At 37.1% G+C, this 18,406-nt stretch overlaps 1 protein-coding gene across 16 annotated transcripts; it reads right to left on the bottom strand.

Annotated features, from left to right (window-relative positions):
- Positions 1-467: 467 nt before the first annotated feature.
- IFI44 (interferon induced protein 44) lies at positions 468-17,175 on the bottom strand. 16 transcript variants are annotated; one of them, XR_518226.5, is made up of 10 exons: positions 17,030-17,140; positions 14,713-14,823; positions 14,026-14,471; positions 9,656-9,692; positions 8,748-8,943; positions 8,447-8,596; positions 7,231-7,402; positions 6,325-6,425; positions 1,606-1,740; positions 468-1,428 (listed from the first exon to the last, which is right to left on the bottom strand). XR_518226.5 is itself a non-coding variant. In XM_089337168.1 (10 exons), exons 5-9 carry the CDS (start codon positions 8,916-8,918, stop codon positions 1,610-1,612), a joined length of 765 nt encoding a protein of 254 aa, XP_089193294.1. In that variant the 5' UTR covers positions 8,919-8,943; positions 9,656-9,692; positions 14,375-14,471; positions 14,713-14,823; positions 17,030-17,175; the 3' UTR covers positions 468-1,428; positions 1,606-1,609. The 16 variants fall into 16 exon arrangements, 13 of the variants coding, with proteins under 13 accessions (XP_089193294.1, XP_002715948.5, XP_008263231.5 ...); XR_518227.5 differs by having other exon boundaries at positions 468-761; positions 17,030-17,139; XM_089337168.1 differs by having other exon boundaries at positions 1,606-1,780; positions 14,375-14,471; positions 17,030-17,175.
- Positions 17,176-18,406: the final 1,231 nt, after the last annotated feature.

The raw sequence follows: 18,406 nt of genomic DNA on the forward strand, positions 1-18,406 counted from the left end.
GAAACAGTAGTTTTTTAATCCCTACATTCAGTCACCTCTAAGGCCAATTCAATCTCAGCCATTTCTTTGGTTTGATTCCATCATCCAGTAGCACAGTCCCCTTCTTTATGCATGTAGTTCAGGTTGCATTTTCCCACATATAACTAAAATAGTCATAACTGATAAAGTAACTAACAATGGTCTCTTTCAGTTTTAGTACTAGGAAACTGTATTAAATTTATCACATCTAAGAAGAGGGTTAGATATTAAGCCAAAATTGAATTATATTAAAGAATACAACATTAAGTGAGGATCCAAAGAGCTTAAAGTAGTTTAGAAATCAGAAGATAAAATTCAGAAAAAAAGGGTGAATATCAGAAGATTATGTCAAGTCATATTAAAATAAAATGTTTCCAAAATCATACACACACAAAAACAAGACACACACACACACACACACACACAGAGACATTCCAGTTAGATCCAGGTTTTATAAGAATAAACTTTATTTTCAGAGATACATAATATAAATTCAAAGACAGTTATAATTGATTTTTACAGTTAATGACTTTAAATATTGCTGTTCCAAGTTATTTATAGGTACTACAACTTTATATGTGATCTTCATCCTAGATACGATACATCCCTTTGCCCTCAGTTACTTCTCTTTCTGCATTTTATTCTTCCTCAATTTCACTCTTCAAGGTGTGACAAAATTGATAATATGTGAAGTGTTCACATATTTTTTTTTTACACACTTGAAAATTCCCTTTCACTGATTTCTGAGAAAAGAGAAATAAAATATTCTTGGTGAATTATCTGGGAAAAAGCACCCAGGAGAAGAATGCTCAGGCACTGGAGTTCTAAACCAAGCCTGATTTCAAGAGCTAGTGTACTTTGAGGAAGATAAGAGATGGAGAAACTAAGAGGCAGAGTTAGGACGGCAACATTAGTATATAAGACTTTCTTAGTAATCTGAGAGTAAGAAAATTTAAAATGATAGCATGCAGTAATTTGACTTCTCAAGAACTAAAGTGATATTACAGTATGATAAATTGAAAATTCTATCTAATCTTTGATTGCAACAATACAACATATACTGTGTGCAGGCTGATAAGAAAGAATATACATAGTGTCATATTCAGAGGCCGAAATCATACCTCTACTTAACACTCATCACAGTGCATGAAGAAGAAGAGTCCAAAAGAGATAAAAAAAAAAAGTGGAAGCATAAAGCTCTAAGAAAGAGGCAAAAAATCAAAGACCACCTCTGATATGCTATGATAATACAATCCAATTCTAGGCCACAAGCAAAGAAGCATATTCTGAGAGAGGAGGCCCAGGACACGGCCTGAATTGTCCAGTTATGATGACAGGGATGTATTATTTCTAAAATGCAATCTTAATATTAGGGGAAACAGAAGTACTGCAGAACATCCAGGGTGAAGTCTAGAGAGGGGAAAAAAAAAAAAAACAGGAAAGATGAGGAAACAAATGAATCGAGGCAGTAGGTTAGAGGGCAGGGCTAATTATAAGCAATAACCCACAAAGCCACAGAACTACTAGGTATCCAATAGATCCAGGAAGGAAATAGCCAAGGAGCTGGACACAAGCAAATTCATTTACCTGTCTATTCAAGAGGAAAGTCCTCTAAGAAGTCATCTGCAGTCCACAGCATCTTTCTCAGTGCAGAAAGGATTAGAATATCCTTGATAGCATCCAGTTCCCACTCTGAGCTATAATTGCTAACCACCAAGATGTCTGAAACAGAAAATCCAAGATTTCTGTGGACTGCATTTATCTGCAAAATAGAAATTAAAACTCAGAAACCATAAAACAGAAAAAAATTACGTTACCACAATGTAAGTTGTAAAAATAATAATAATAAAGTACAAGCTTGGCAATGATTGCCCTGTTGGTGAAAATGGAAATCTTGTCCTACAAAGTATTTACTTAAAGAACTTCACTAAAGGGGCTGGCACAACAGGTTAAGCCATCACCTACAATGCCAGTATTTCATAAGGGTGCTGGTTCATATCCTAGCTGCTCCATGTCTGAGGCAGCTCCCTGCTCAAGCTTGGGAAAAGCCATGGAGAATGGCCAAAGTGCTTGGGCCCCTACATCCATATGGGACACCAGGATGAAGTTTCTGGCTTCACAACCAATATTGCCAGTTGGGGAGTGAATTTGTAGTTGGATAATTTCTCTCTCTCTCTCTCTCTCTCTCTCTCTCTCTGTCTTTCCACCCTTCCCTCCTGCCTTTCAAATAAATAAATATATTTTTAGGGGGAAAAAGACCTTCACATAGCAAGTTCCAATATCACTGCTGATTTTCAGTTAGAATACATATAATGGTCAATGTTAATCAGGAACAAAAGGTAACTAGTAGAAACTGCTATGAAATTGAAGCAGTTGTAACACTCTTACACTAAAATCCACAGTTTTCTTGTTTCCTTTTAAAAGTTATTCATGGGATAAGTTGATTTTTTGATTAGTTTAATGTTCAGTTATTACCTGCACTAGGTTATCTCTAGAGCCAGAATACCTGAGCTTAAAAAAAAGTCTTCGTCATTTCTTCACACTGTCTGTTAACACTGGAAACTGCTTTAAATGGTGTACTTTTGGATCTTTACCCATAGAATGAAATAATGACAGTGCCCTTTTTATAGGGTTATTATTTGTATGCAATAGGAAAATCCATCACACATGTAGTGCTCCACGAATAACAGCAACATCATACCCTCTAAACTGGTGTTCCCACCTCAGGTTCCTTGGACTCAAATCTATTCTGCACAAAGTGACAGATGAATTTTTGTAAAGTTTAATTTTGATCATATTGTTACTGTTTCAAAAAATCATTATAGTTCCGCATAATGGGGCTACTTCTGCAATGTCAACTCATGCAAATCTTCCTTTCTCTTAGCTCCCCTTGCAAAGATCCAGTCCTCCACTAAGCTGAACTCCAAGCTTCCCTGATATGTTGATTTTTTTTCTACATGAATATATTGACTTATGCTGTCCCTATGGCCTGAATGTTTTTCTTTTTCCTTATCATTTCCTAAAATATTCCTCCTTTAAATTCTTTTACAAGAGCCACCCATTAATAAAATTTCACATCCCTTAATTTTCCTACTCTAAACATATATAGCACTTGAGTTTAATCATTACATGATATTTATCATACTTAATCTACCATATTCCTTTGTCATTTTTTCTTTTTTTAACTTTTATTTAATGAATATAAATTTCCAAAGTACAGCTTATGGATTAAAATGGCTCCCCCCCCCATAACTTCCCTCCCACCCGCAACCCTCCCCTCTCCCGCTCTCTATCCCCTTTCATTCACATCAAGATTCACTTTCAATTCTCTTTATATACAGAAGATCAGTTTAGCATATATTAAGTAAAGATTGCAACAGTTTGCACCCACATAGAAACACAAAGTGAAAAATACTGTTTGAGTACTAGTTATAGCATTAAATCACAATGTACAGCACATTAAGGAGAGAGATCACTTAAATCTACGACCCGACACCATCAAATTACTAGAGAGCATTGGAAAAACCCTTCAAGATATAGGTACCGGCAAAGACTTCTTGGAAAAGACCCCAGAAGCACAGGCAGTCAAAACCAAAATTAACATTTGGGATTGCATCAAATTCAGAAGTTTCTGTACTGCGAAAGAAACAGTCAGGAAAGTGAAGAGGCAACCGACAGAATGGGAAAAAATATTTGCAAACTCTGCAACAGATAAAGGGTTGATAACCAGAATCTACAAAGAAATCAAGAAACTCCACAACATCAAAACAAACAACCCACTTAAGAGATGGGCCAAGGACCTCAACAGATATTTTTCAAAAGACGAAATCCAAATGGCCAACAGACACATGAAAAAATGTTCAAGATCGCTAGCAATCAGGGAAATGCAAATCAAAACCACAATGAGGTTTCACCTCACCCCAGTTAGAATGGCTCACATTCAGAAATCTACCAACAATAGATGCTAGAGAGGATGTGGGGAAAAAGGGACACTAACCCACTGTTGGTGGGAATGCAAATTGGTTAAGCCACTATGGAAGTCAGTCTGGAGATTCCTCAGAAACCTGAATATAACCCTACCATTCAACCCAGCCATCCCACTCCTTGGAATTTACCCAAAGGAAATTAAATTGGCAAACAAACAAGCTGTCTGCACCTTAATGTTTATTGCAGCTCAATTCACAATAGCTAAGACCTGGAACCAAACCAAATGCCCATCAAGAGTAGACTGGATAAAGAAAATATGGGACATGTACTCTATAGAATACTATACAGCAGTCAAAAACAATGAAATCAAGTCATTTGCAAAAAGATGGAGGAATCTGGAAAATATCATGCTGAGTGAACTAAGCCAGTCCCAAAGGGACAAATATCATATGTTCTCCCTGATCGGTGACAACTAACTGAGCACCAAAATGGAAACTTGTTGAAGTGAAATTGACACTATGAGAAACAGTGACCTGATCAGCTCTTGTCCTGTTGATGTAAAATGTAATAATTTATCCATTTTTGTACTTTTTTTGTTCTAGTACTATTGGCTGAACTCTGTAATTAACACACAATTATTCTTAGGTGTTTACATTTTAACTGAAAAGTGATCCCTGTTAGGATTCTGGAAAGCATTATGCTGAGTGAAATAAGCCAATCCCAAAGGGAAAAATACCATATGTTCTCCCTGATTGGTGACAACTAACTGAGCACCAAAAAGGAAACCTGTTAAAGTGAAATGAACACTATGAGAAATGGCGATTTGATCAGCCCTTGCCCTGACGGTTGATGAATAACTTAATACATTATCCCTCTTAGTAGTTTTTTTGTTTATTTGTTTTACTTAATACTTTTGGTTGAATACTATAATCAATACACAATTCTTCTTAAGTGTTGAAACTTAACTGAAAAGTGATCACTGTTAAATATAAGAGTGGGAATAAGAGAGGGAAGAGATGTACAATTTGGGACATACTCAACCTGACTTACCTCAAACGGTAGAGTTAGAAACATACCAGGGGATTCCAATTCAATCCCATGGAGGTGGCATGTACCAATGCCATCTCACTAGTCCCAGTGATCAATTTCTGTTCACAATTGATCATAATGATAGGACTAAGAACCAAAGGGATCACATAAACAAGAATAGTGTCTGCAAATACTAGCTGAAAGAATAAAAAGTGAGAGAATGATCCAATATGGGAAGCGAGACACACAGCAGACCCATAGAATTAGGCAGATGTCCTGAACGGCACTCTGGCCTCAGAATCAGCTCTTAAGGCACGCGGATCTGGCTGAAGAGCCCATGAGAGTATTTTAGGCATAGAAAGTCAAAACACTCTGGCAAAAAAAAAAAAAAAAAACCCTACATGAAAGATCTCCACCAGTTAGATCCCAGTGAAAAGAACAGGTCATCTAAGAAGGAGGTACCTTTCTCTGAAGGGAGGAGAGAACTTCCACTTTGACTACGACCTTGTCTAAATATGATCAGAGTTGGTGAACCCAAAAGGGTTCCATAGCCTTGGCGACTCATGACAAGAGCCTAGGGTGATTACTGATGCCATAAACAAGAGTGTCAATTTGTTAAGTCAATTTTTTCTTATCATATGATCCTATCCCCTTATTCTCACCTAAAAAATTGTAAGCATCATATAGTAGTGGAAATTCTTCATTATCTGTCTATTTCTTTTTAAAAAATTTATTTATTTAAAAAGCAGAGTTACAGAGAGCAATAGACAGCGAGAGAGACATCTTCCTTCCACTGGTTCACTCTCCAAATATCTGCAACAGCCAGGTCTGGGCCAGGCCACAGCCAGTTGCTGGAATTCCAACTGGGTCTCCCACATGGGTGGCAGAGGCCCAGGTACTTGGGCCATCTTCTGTTACTTTCCCAGGCACATTAGCAGAGAGCTGCATCAGAGGTGGAGAAGCTGGGGCTTAAATTGTGCTCTGATATGGGATGCAAGCATTACAAAAGGAGACCTAGCATGCTATGCCACAACACCAGTCTCCAAATTTCTATGTGTAAAACCTCAAATGGCCATATTCCCCAGGAAATACAATTCTTCCATTATTCAATGGACAGTTCATGAATGTATTAACATCATGTTAATAACATTAACATCATGTAAACCAGTGGCTGAAACAGTAGATTTCAGATTGATATGGGATGTGGGCATACCATGGGATGTCAAACTCTCACCCTTAAGTCCCCTTAAGCTTAATATATGTCTATTTTTATTTTTATACACAGTAATATCATGTAATTATAATGACATATTCCAGAAAGTGTGTTTACAAAGAGCATTTATTCATTACCTTTAATTTCACAGGAACACAGCTGTATATGTCAATAAGGTCACCCCTTGTAATCAGCTTCATACTATCCACATGAGTGAGCAAAACTACATGTAGCATGCCTATGTCAAACAGATGCACACAGTTTTTATCATTACACACAGCATCAGTATTTTTAGTTAATCTGCTAACAGTTGTGCAATAGTCTACTTATGGAGCAATGTAGAATTAGAAATATCCCCCTACATCCTGCTTCAGCTCCCCTCCCACACCCAAGAACCCCCCCTAAATTGTTCATTAATTCCTGGAATTTCTTTGACATGGGAAGACCCTTCCATTTCCTGCCATGATAAGAAATTAAGCTTCAAATAAAACCACCTTTTGGAATATGAAACTAAAATGTGTGCTACAATATATATGTGATTTCCTGTCCTATTAGTTATGTTTTTATGGAAACTGTAGCAAAAATCAAAAAACTAATAAACTACATGGGGCAAAAAGCCTGAAGGAGGAATCAGAATGTGTCTGAGTATCATAAACAAGCTTTTTCTGTTTCACAATGTTAATAAGCACCTCTCTCTACACTCTGCAAAGTCTTTTACATTTCAGTGAACATGTAAGCAATCATTTCTTACTTCTAAGTTAAAGTTGTGGATAAACTGGCTCTTTCTTAATTTACGTGGTTTAATTCTTACAAACATCTTAGAAATATGTATCATTATCATACTAATTGTATTGATTAGGAAACTGAGCTTAAGTCATTTGCACAACAGCATACAGCTAGTGAGTGCTTCCTGGGTTTAATTAAATTAGTGAGTCAGGGAATAATCAAATATGCAAGTACTTCAGTTCTTCATCCTGTCCAAAAGCCATTCTACAGTATAGTCTAGTAAGTTACCCTTAGGAGCAAAATGAAATGAGACTCACCACACTTTATCATCTCTCTTCTAATTCTTTTAATCTTTGCTACCATCCCATAAGAGAGGTGTTCAATAGAATTGATATCAAACACAAATACTGCACAGTGGATTCTGTCCTTCAGCTGTGGGTACTTTATATATTTAACATCACTTGATGTGATGGGCTTCATGGAATTAAACTATAAGGTAAACATAAAGCAATGCATCGATCCAATGGACATTTGTGAGAAATACTGTGTACCAGATACTGTATAAGTGATCAAAATAGATATCAAATATTAAGAGGCTAACTGTGGATAAGACAATAGATGCAAGTAGGCAATAGTCCTTTTGCCTAGTTAGGTAAGATTCTTTGAGAAGGAACATGAAAGCTAAGAGCTAAAAATAGGGGGAATTAGTTTGATAAAGGAGATAGAGAGGTGACAAAAAATATTCTAAATGACAAAGGCAACGTGAACCAAGCTGGACATGAACGCACTCAAGAGGAGAGTTGACATCATGCACAGTACAAGGAAAGAAGGTGGTTCAAGATAAGACAAATGCTTTTACTTTTGAGCTAGCAGTGGCTCTGCTGGAACTAGTTCCACAATTATAGTGTCAAGAATACAAAACAATGTATGTATAAGGCTATTAACTGAAGAAATATTTGTAGCAGAAAATGTCCAGAGCATCAATAAGATAATATTCTAAAACTTCCCTAAGAAATACAGAAACACAAATATGAAAGCATCTCCTATATAGTAAAAAGGAAAGTAAGTCATTAATGTTATCTGCCTAATACAGAAGGAGGAGGAATTTTAGGAGGGAGCAGATAAAAAAATAGATTCTTTGATTATACTTTGTTTTATGGATTTTACTTTAGAATCATATGAAAGATGAAGATTAATATAAAATAAAAATTTTAAGTAATCCCTAAACAAGCACTTTTGCATGCATATTTTTATTCATAAATATAGAGAAACTGTTTGATTGACCTTAAAACACAAAAGCAATTGAAGACAGGACAAAGTTCATAGCTCTTATGATAGCTATGACAGGAGAATCCTATAGATATCATTATTCTTCAAATATCAAAAAGAAAAAGGCCTGGAACTAGTATAATTTCAGAAGATAAATACTGATAGGTTAAGATAGATAAGAGTTTATTGTTATGGATAGTCGGCAAAAACAAGCATTTTATTTAAAAATTAACTACAGTTTCTTTAATAGTAACCATGTCTTACCTGGTATCTGTCTGAAACATGGCCTTTTATGAGAGAGAGTATGTCTTCCACACACAGGCCTTCTTCGTCTTCACCCAGCCCCAGGGAGTCACACAGAACAAATGGCAGGGAGGCACCATTAATCCTATCTTTCATGGAATAGACCCTGTACTGCAGATAGGAGAAAAACAATTTTAAGTTTATTTTTTCTTACATTTTAAGATCAAGTCTACATGTGGGATGAAGCTGATCTGCAAAAAATTTCAAAGATAATTAATTTGGACGAAGAATCAAAGGCTGCATGATCTGAAATTATACTTACATTCTTAGAGGTTCCAGTTGTATCATCACCTACCAAAGCCTGATGTGATACATAGCCTTGGAAAACAGACTTCACAGAGTTGAAGAAACTAGACTTTCCAGCTCCAATCGGACCCAAAAGCAGAATTTTCACTTGGTTGACCAAGTTTCCAGATGGTTTATAAACTCTCATGGCCAACAATAATTGATCCCTGAGCCTGTTTAGACAACAATTTTTAACAGTCGACTGAGGTTAGATTTAGTTCACAATACCTGATCATAAATTTTCCTAGAATTCATTTCTTTTTGATTTGCATCTTGCCTTTTGCATAACAGCATATGACTACTCTACCTTAAAGTCTACTGTAAAAGAATGAAAACTAAAAATAACATTTGCAACTAAAGCTAATCAGACAAAAATTTTTCAGACTTAAGCCATATAAATCTAAGATTGTAAATATGAGTTATGTTCAATATGAAGATAAATTAATCAATAGTAACTTTCAATAATAATAATAATATAACCTATGACTTTTGAAGTTTATGAAAGTAAAATGTTTCTAATTTGCAGTTGAAGTTCATTATAGCAATTTGCCACATGATAACGACTCTTTCCACAACAATACTCTAAAGTAACTGAAACTTTAACTGCAAGAATTCTAAGCAAAAACATAGACACGCAAAACAACAGACATGAGAAAATGAATATTTTCCTTTTTGTATTTAATAACATCGGAAATAGCCTCAATTTAGGTTTTTTTCTTGTTGCCACATTACTGTTATCAAATTGTCTTCTGATTATAGCTCTAGATGAAGTCTGTTCCTAATTACCCACACATTTTCGAATTTGTATTGTCAATTTTGCTGATGGAAATTATCATAAATAAAGATAAGGAATGGACTGACAAAGTATTAAAAACATTCACTTACTGAATGAGCCCTTGTATCTTTCTTTCATCCACTGTGTCTAAAGGAAATAATCAAAGAATAATATATATTAATAGTAGTTAAATGATAGTCTGACTGAAGATCCATGAATTCACTAAGGAAAAATAGATAAATAAACTTTCATGAGAACAGTGCAGTATAACAAAAAGTAAATGGAGAAAATGCTAGCAAACCTCATTATCATCTCATTTGAAGAGCTATATCTAAAAGCAAGTTAGGCACTTAAGACTGTATAGTGTCAGCAGGATTTTTTTTCACCCAGTTACTCATCAGCAGTGTGTGGCTCATTCGAAGATGCCACTTAATTGCAGGAGTACTCTAGGAGCTAGAGAAGCAATACCTAGGTCCATGGATAGGATAAGGAAATATTTAGAATTCTTTTTTTGAAATATCTTTTTATTTTATTTGAAAGGTGGAGTTAGAGAGAAGGGGAGATAAGGGAGACAGAAAAAGAGAGATCTTTCATCCATTGGTTTACTCCCCAAATGACCATGATGGCTGGTGCCAGACTGAAACCAGGAACCAGGAGCTTCTTCTTGGTCTCTGACCTTGGTCAAGGGGTCCAAGGACTTGGGCCATCTTCCACTGCTGTCCCAGGCACAATAGCAGGGAGCTGGATCAGAAATGGAGCAGCCAGGACTCAACTGGCACCCAGTTGGGATGTTGGTAATGTAGGTGGCAGCTTAACCCAATGTGCTACAGTACCCTCCCAAAAGACTTAGAATTCTATAAAATGTTTTCCCCTCTACATAGCTGGTAAAGCTGCTGCCTGCAATGCCAGCATTCTATATGAGTCCCATCTGTTACACTTCCAATCCAGCTCTCTGCTATCGCCTGGGAAAGCAGCAGAGAGCTGGATAAGAAGAGGAGCATCCAGGACTAGAACCAGTGCCCATGTGGTATGCTGGCATCATATACAGAGGCTTAGCCCACTACGTCCCAGTGCTGACCCCCTGAGATATTTTTATTGCCTTTATGTTTGAAATTATTGGTATAGTTTGATATCTGATACATGGAAGTCAGATTTTTTAAGCCAATCCCTTGTATTAGTTCATCCTCACAACATGATATTGAATGAAAGGTTCCAGACACAAGAGAGCAAATGCTGGTATGGTTCTATATATCTAACATTCAAATGTTTTCTACTGCTGATGTAAGGCAGAACAATAGCTAGCTTTGGTTGTTAATAACTGGAAATACTCACATAGGAGTCTCTGAAATAATAACAATAATAGTGATAATGTATTTCTTCCTCTGAGTAATGGTTACATTTATAAATTGTGTGCTTCTGTGTTTATGTGTACATTTTGATAAAAACTTTACTTACCTGATCCAGGATAGCCTACATTATGACATATTCAAGTAAATTTACCATATTTCAACAATTTTTAAAACCAAATCATTCAAAGAGAACCCAAAATGTAATAATAAATAACACTGGCCTTATGTTTCCCATAGCAACATCAATAGAGTGGAAAAATTACAATGTCCCCCCAAATAAAATATGAAGCAAGAGGTATGTGCATTTATCATTAATAACTCAGGTATAAACATCACAGAAAATTAGTTTGGAATATGCAAATACTCAAGAAATACTACTCCTAGGAGCCCTTCCTTTAAGTGATTTGATATAAACAAGTAATTCACAGAAAAAAATAAGTGGCCAATGCATGTAAACATGCCGTCGAGGATCCACAAAATGAAAACAAGAAACCATCTTTTGACCATCAAATTGGCAAATATTCTAAAGCTGGATAATATAAAAAATTGGCAAAATACAGGGAAACAGGCCCTTTTATAAAACTGCTGCAGACAATGTACACATCTGAAGCATTTGAAAGGTATCTGTCCAAATACAATTGTATGTAACCCTTAAAAAGCAGTTTCAACTCCAGGAAGACACCATAAAGAAGTATTTCTTCCCACACACCTACGAGCATAAAGCTATATAGGCACACTGTTTTCAACAGCAGAAGTTGGAAATAACAAATCTTCTTCAATAGAAAAGTAAGTATATTAATTATGGTCTTATTATATATTGGACATCCACAGCATAGAAGCGACTATATGTCCATTGATGAATCAATGGTTTTTAAAAAATGATAAATTCACAAATGGAATATTATTCAGTTTTAGGAAAGAAGGAAATCCTGTCATATGTGACAATACGTATGAATTTTAGATATATCACTATAGTGAAATAAGCCAGACCCAGAAGGACAAATGCCTTATAATCCCTCTCAAATGAGAAATACAACATAGTCAAACTCATAAAATCAAACAGTTGGAATGGAGGTTTCCAGTGATTTAAGGGAGGGAGAGGGAGACAGAGAGAAAGAGAGAGAGGCATTGGTCAAAAGATATAAAGCTTTATTTGTGCAAGATAATTAATACCTAAAGCCCCACTATAGAGCAATGCCTATAGTTAACAGAACTGGATATTAAATATTTGCTAAGAGGATCAATCTTATGCTAAATGTTAACAAAAGTATGTTTTTTGGACACTATGAGAAACAGTGACTTGATCAGCTCTTGTCCTGACCATTGATGTACAATGTAATACTTAATATTTTTTTGTTCTAGTACCATTGGTTGAACTCTGTAATTAACACACAATTATTCTTAGGTGTTTAAATTTTAACTGAAAAGTGATCCCTGTTAGGAATTTGGAAAACATTATGCTGAGTGAAATAAGCCAATCCCAAAGGGACAAATACCATATGTTCTCCCTGATCGGTGACAACTAACTGAGCACCAAAAAGGAAACCTGTTAAAGTGAAATGAACACTATGAGAAACGGTGACTTGATCAGCCCTCACCCTGACTGTTGATGAGCAGCTTAATATGTTATCCCTCTCAGTATTTTTTTTTTGTTCTACTTAATACTTTTGGTTGAAAACTGTAATCAATACACAATTCTTCTTAAGTGCTGAAACTTAACTGAAAAGTGATCACTGTTAAATATAAGAGTGGGAATAAGAGAGGGAAGAGATGTGCAATTCGGGACATGCTCAAGCTGACTTACCTCAAACGGTAGAGTTAGAAACATACCAGGGGATTCCAATTCAATCCCATCAAGGTGGCACGTACCAATGCCATCTCACTAGTCCCAGTGATCAATTTCTGTTCACAATTGATCGTAATGATAGGACTAAGAACCAAAGGGATCACATAAACAAGAATAGTGTCTGCAAATACTAGCTGATAGAATCAAAAAGGGAGAGAACGATCCAACATGGGAAGTGAGATACACAGCAGACCCATAGAATGGCAGATGTCCTAAACAGCACTCTGGCCTCAGAATCAGCCCTTAAGGCGTGTGGATCCAGCTGAAAAGCCCATGAGAGTATTTCAGGCATGGAAAGCCAAGACACTCTGGCCAAAAAATAAATAAATAAATAAATAAACCTAAATGAAAGATCTCTGCAAGTGAGATCCTAGTGGAAAGAACGGGTCATCAAAGAAGGAGGTACCTTTCTCTGAAGGGAGGAGAGAACTTCCACTTTGACCATGGCCTTGCCTAAATATGATCAGAGTCAGTGAACTCAGGGGGCTTCCATAGCCTTGGCAGCTCATGACAAGAGCCTAGGGTGATTACTGATGCCATAAACAAGAGTGTCAATTTGCTAAGTCAACAACAGGAGTCACTGTGCACTTACTCCTCATGTAGGATCTCTGTCCTTAGTGTGCTGTACATTGAGATTTAATGCTATAACTAGTACTCAAACAGTATTTTTCACTTTATGTTTCTGTGTGGGAGCAAACTGTTGCAATCTTTACTTAATGTATGCTAAACTGATCTTCTGTATATAAAGAGAATCGAAAATGAATCTTGATGTGAATGGAAGGGGAGAGGGAGTGGGAAAGGGGAGGGTTGCGGGTGGGAGGGATGTTATGGGGGGAAGCCATTGTAATCCATAAGCTGTACTTTGGAAATTTATATTCATTAAATAAAAGTTAAAAAAAAAAGTATGTTTTTGACCATGGTTTTGTGTTAGTAAATAACTTGTGACCAAATTTTAGCGCGGGCCATCTATCCAGAGATAAGAACAAGTGAAACAATCATTTTTCCTAGGGGCCGGCGCTGTGGTGTAGCAGATTAAACCCCCGTCTGCAGTGCCGGCATCCCATATGGGTGCCAGTTCAAGTTCCAGATGCTCCACTTCCCATCTGGCTCTCTACTATGGCCTGGGAAAGCAGTAGAAGATGGGCCAAGTCCTTTTAACTCTGGGTTTCAAATAAATAAATAAATCATTTAAAAAAAAGATCATTTTTGCTTACACAGATGGGTCAGCTGGAAACCACCCAATACACAGGGAAACCGCCACAAAGGATGATCTGATTAAACCTACCTTCACATCGAAAAACTTCACACTCCTGGAAGGAGTATTGATGTCCTGGAGGTAGTTCAAGTCTTTTAGCTATTTGGGGGGGGATAAGTACATTTCCAGACTGTAGATTTATACAGTATTGTGCATTATCATTATAGTTCACAAATAAGTTATATGAGTTTGCTTTACATTCTGAAATTTCAGTCTCTCGAAGTACAAAAATAATGATGGAGTCAGTTGTTCCTCCCTGATAGTTTTCTTCCACATACACTCCACTAACAACATTTTCACTATAAATCACTGTTATAATAGGTCCTTGATTACAGCATCTGTTATGTAAATCTTGTGTTGAGAATCCGTGGACACTTGCCTTGTAGAGAAGGCTAAATTTTTTGTCTCCAAAATGATTTTGCAGGATCTTTTTTTGCAACCATGTCAAACGAGTTGTCACTGCCATACTTCTCAACCTAGTGGGACATCCAACACATTTTCCATCAAATTTTGAAAATGGATAATATGTTCTGTCATAAAACACAATTCTTCCTTTCATTTACTATGACACAGAGAATGAAAAGCATAAGGTGAAATAGTAAGAGAAGGCATTACCTGTTTTTTTTCATTCTGAATGATTATTTTTTACATTAAAAACTTGAGGGAGAGACCCTCGTTTGCAAGCGTAGGAAAAGTGGAAAGTAGCAAGTCAATTACCTGTCTGAAGAATCTGAACAAGGTCTGGAGCTGCTGGGAGCTGCTCAAGTCAGCCACAAAATGGGAGCAGAAAATTCTTCAGCAAACTGAAGAACTAGCTTCCAAGAAACCCTGAGAAAGGAAACTGAAACTTACTAAGCACCACCCAGCTGGCTCTGGGCCAACCTCTCTGAGTGAAACAACAGTAGCTGATCCACTAGGACACAGCAAAATCATACTAGAACAGCATCGGCGGACTACATAAAATCTGTTTTCTTTATATAAATAAATTTTTTAAAAATAATATTAGAAGAATCAAAGAATTGAAGTCAGAAAGAAAACATGACATCTCACTGACTATTTTTTTTTGACAAAAATGCACCCAGTTACTGTACATGGCCAAAAAAAAAAAAAAGTTCTGTCAATTCCACCTGCAGAATGCATGTCTCGAATTTATCCCCTTCTCCAAGTCTCTGCCATCAATTTATTCTAAATGGATGTACTTCCTTCTGAAGATTATTACAATAGTTTCCTAACTGGCCCCTCTGCTTTTTTGCTTTCCTCTTCTCTTCTCCAATTCATTTTCCTCACCAAAGCAAAATAAAGCAGTTTAATTTGTGAGACGTAAACCCGGGGCCGGTGCCTTAGCATAGCAGGGAAAGCCGTCGCCTGCAGTACAAGCATCCCATATGGGCATCTGTTTGAGTTCCAGCTGCTCCACTTCTGATCCAGCTCTCTGCTGTGGCCTGAGAAAGCAGTAGAATATGGCCCAAGTTATTGGCCCCTGCACCCATGTGGAAGACCTGGAAGAGGCTCCTGGATCCTGGCTTCGGATTGGTGCAGCTCCGACCTTGCAGGTAATTGGAGAGTGAACCAGGGGATGGAAGATCTCTCTCTCTCTGCCTCCCCTTCTCTCTGTATGTAACTTTGAGTTTCAAATAAATAAATAAATCTTTTTTAAAAAAGAGAAAAAGGGAGAGATGTAAACTCAGTCACGTTACTTCCACACTAAAATCTCTTTCCTTAGGGTCACTAGGGTCACAATCTTTGTGTGTGTGTGTATATATATATATATATATATATCCCATATGTATATATGTACACATATATATCTTGATATTATATATATATATATATATATATCTTGGAATATCTATCTATCGATCGATCAATAGACAGAGAAGTAGATAGATACACACATGCAACCTCCAGATTTCTTTTACTGGGGTCCATGCAATTGCTTGCTTTTTTTTTCCAAAATTTTGAATGTGGATAATTTTATCTGTAGGCAGCTTCTCTCCAGTTCTCCCTTTTCCTGCTTAATTTCTGACTGGTTCTAATGAATCTAAACTACTTGTTTGTTCCAGAAAGGAATTTTAATTCTTGGGACTAATAAAGTATAATAGCTTTATCCAATTAAAAACAAAAACAAAACTTTTAGTAGTCTGTGGACACTATTTACTTAGCTAAAAAAAAAAAAACCTGCAACTTATAGGCACTTTACATGTTTCTCACTTCCACACTGCAGTAACTTTATGAGGTAGAGACAAATATTACCACCAGTTTTCAAATACATAAACAGAATTTCAGAGTTAAATAATTAATAAAAAATATATTCTTCTACTAAATTGTAGGCCAAAGATTTGTACAGAGATGATGGATTTAACGGCACATATATTTTGATTTAATTATACACTTTCAATATGTACAATTTATTGTCTGTCAACTGTACCTTACAATAACTATTTTTTAAAAAAAGTTCACAATTCTAAACAGTATATTACTCTGCTTGGCCTTGTTGTGAGAGATTTTGTAACACTATTAAGCTACCTGGATACTGATTAAAGGCAACAACACACCTAATTATATTCAAATTATGTATTCATCAATAGGAAATTGAAGAAAATAACACTTAAGAGGTCACTAACATCCCGCTTGAATGAAAGCTCCTTCTCAGAGGTTATTAATTATTGGTTAACTCTACTGTCACTAGTTATGCAATGTAAACTTATTTGTGCTAAAAGTTAAAGATCTTTCAATAAATATTTATTAAATGGCAACTATATGCCTCCACTGTTCTCAAGGCTAGAGATACAGCAGGAAACAAAACAGATAATATTCCTGTCCTCATGAAGCCATGTTCTTTTCTGGAAAACAGGAAATCAACAAACAAATGTCATTGAGATAAAAGTATTGTAGTTTTAAAAGACCTGTTTATTTATTTATTTATTTGAAAGAGTGACTGAGAGAGACAGAGAGGAAGAGACAGAAAGAGAGAGTATGTGAGAGAGAGAGAGAGAGAGAGAGAGAGAGAGAGATTCTCTGCCAACTGACTTACTCCTTAAATGGCAGCAACAAACAGATGTGAGCCAGGCTGAAGCCAGGAACCTGGAACTCAGTCTCGGTCTTCCACATGAGTGGTAGGTCCCCAGTACTTGGGCCATCATTCACTGCATTCCCAGGGGCATTAGCAGGAAGCTGGATCTGAAGGGAAGCAAATGGCACTCAAATCAGCCAAGGGAATGGGCTGCCAGCATCATAAGTGATTACTTAACCCATATAACACAACACTGGCCCCAGTAAAATTGTCAGGAAGATGATGTTGGAGGAGAGCCCTGAATGGAGTAAGGGAGAATTCTATGAAAATAAGTAGGGGAAGAGCATTGTAGATGGAGCCAGCCCAAGTGTGAACATCCTTGAATGACAATTTGTTGCAGTAAGATGGTCAGTATTATTGAAGCAAAATTTGGAGACAAATTATGACTGTGAATACTCTAGCTCCTGTGTGGAAAACAGACTATTAAGAGGAAAGCATGGAGGCCTGAGCTGTGGAGTAGCAGGTAAAGCCACTGCCTGTTGTGCTGGCATTCCATATGGGCACTGGTTCGAGTCCTGGCTGCTCCACTTCTGATCCAGCTCCCTGCTATGGACTGGGAAAGCAGTAGAAGATGACCCAAGTCCTTGTGCCCCTGTACCCATGTGGGAGACCTGGAAGAAGCTCCTGGCTCAGTGCAACTCCGGCCTTGCAGCTATCTGGGGAATGAACCAGCAGATGGAAGACCTTTCTCTCCCTCTGCCTCTACCTCTCTGTAACTCTGGATTTCAAATACATAAATAAATCTTTAAAAAAAAGGAGGAAAGCATGGAACATGAAGATGTAGAACTAAGACTGTGGCTGAGTAAGAAGTTCCAGTGATCACCTTCCCAGAGACACCAGTGTGAACCACTCTAGACACACCAAGTCACATTCACTAGAGCTGCAGAAGGCAGATGAGAAATAGTCTTTGTGTTGGTATAATCATAAGAAAAGTCTCATTAAGAAACCAAGAAGGAAAAGGTTGCCAATGTCAACCCTCCTCCAGAGAGAGAGAGAGAGAGAGAGAATGAAATCCAGTGTGAGGCCCACTGTGAAAAAATTCGACCAGACTGAGCCCTGACCTCCCTTTCTGCAGGTACATTCCTGTGAAGCAAATATTGGGAACATCCATAGCCAGAAGACCTCTGCTACACCCCACCCCCAAACAACTAACAGAAAGCAAAACTCCAGGCATATGAACAGGCCGGGAGAATAAGCTTAGGACCATGTCTTGGAGCTCAGAGTCTAGTATACTATGTTGAGACCTGGCACCTGAAAAAGTCCAAAGACCCCTACCCGTGCCCCTCCCCATCCCCACCAGCCGGTGCTCACAGACTGAGCCACTAGACTTTCCCAGCA

This window comes from Oryctolagus cuniculus, chromosome 7 (assembly GCF_051225735.1).
Source record: "Oryctolagus cuniculus isolate XC-2025 breed Fujian yellow rabbit chromosome 7, ASM5122573v1, whole genome shotgun sequence".
Lineage (NCBI taxonomy): Eukaryota > Metazoa > Chordata > Mammalia > Lagomorpha > Leporidae > Oryctolagus > Oryctolagus cuniculus.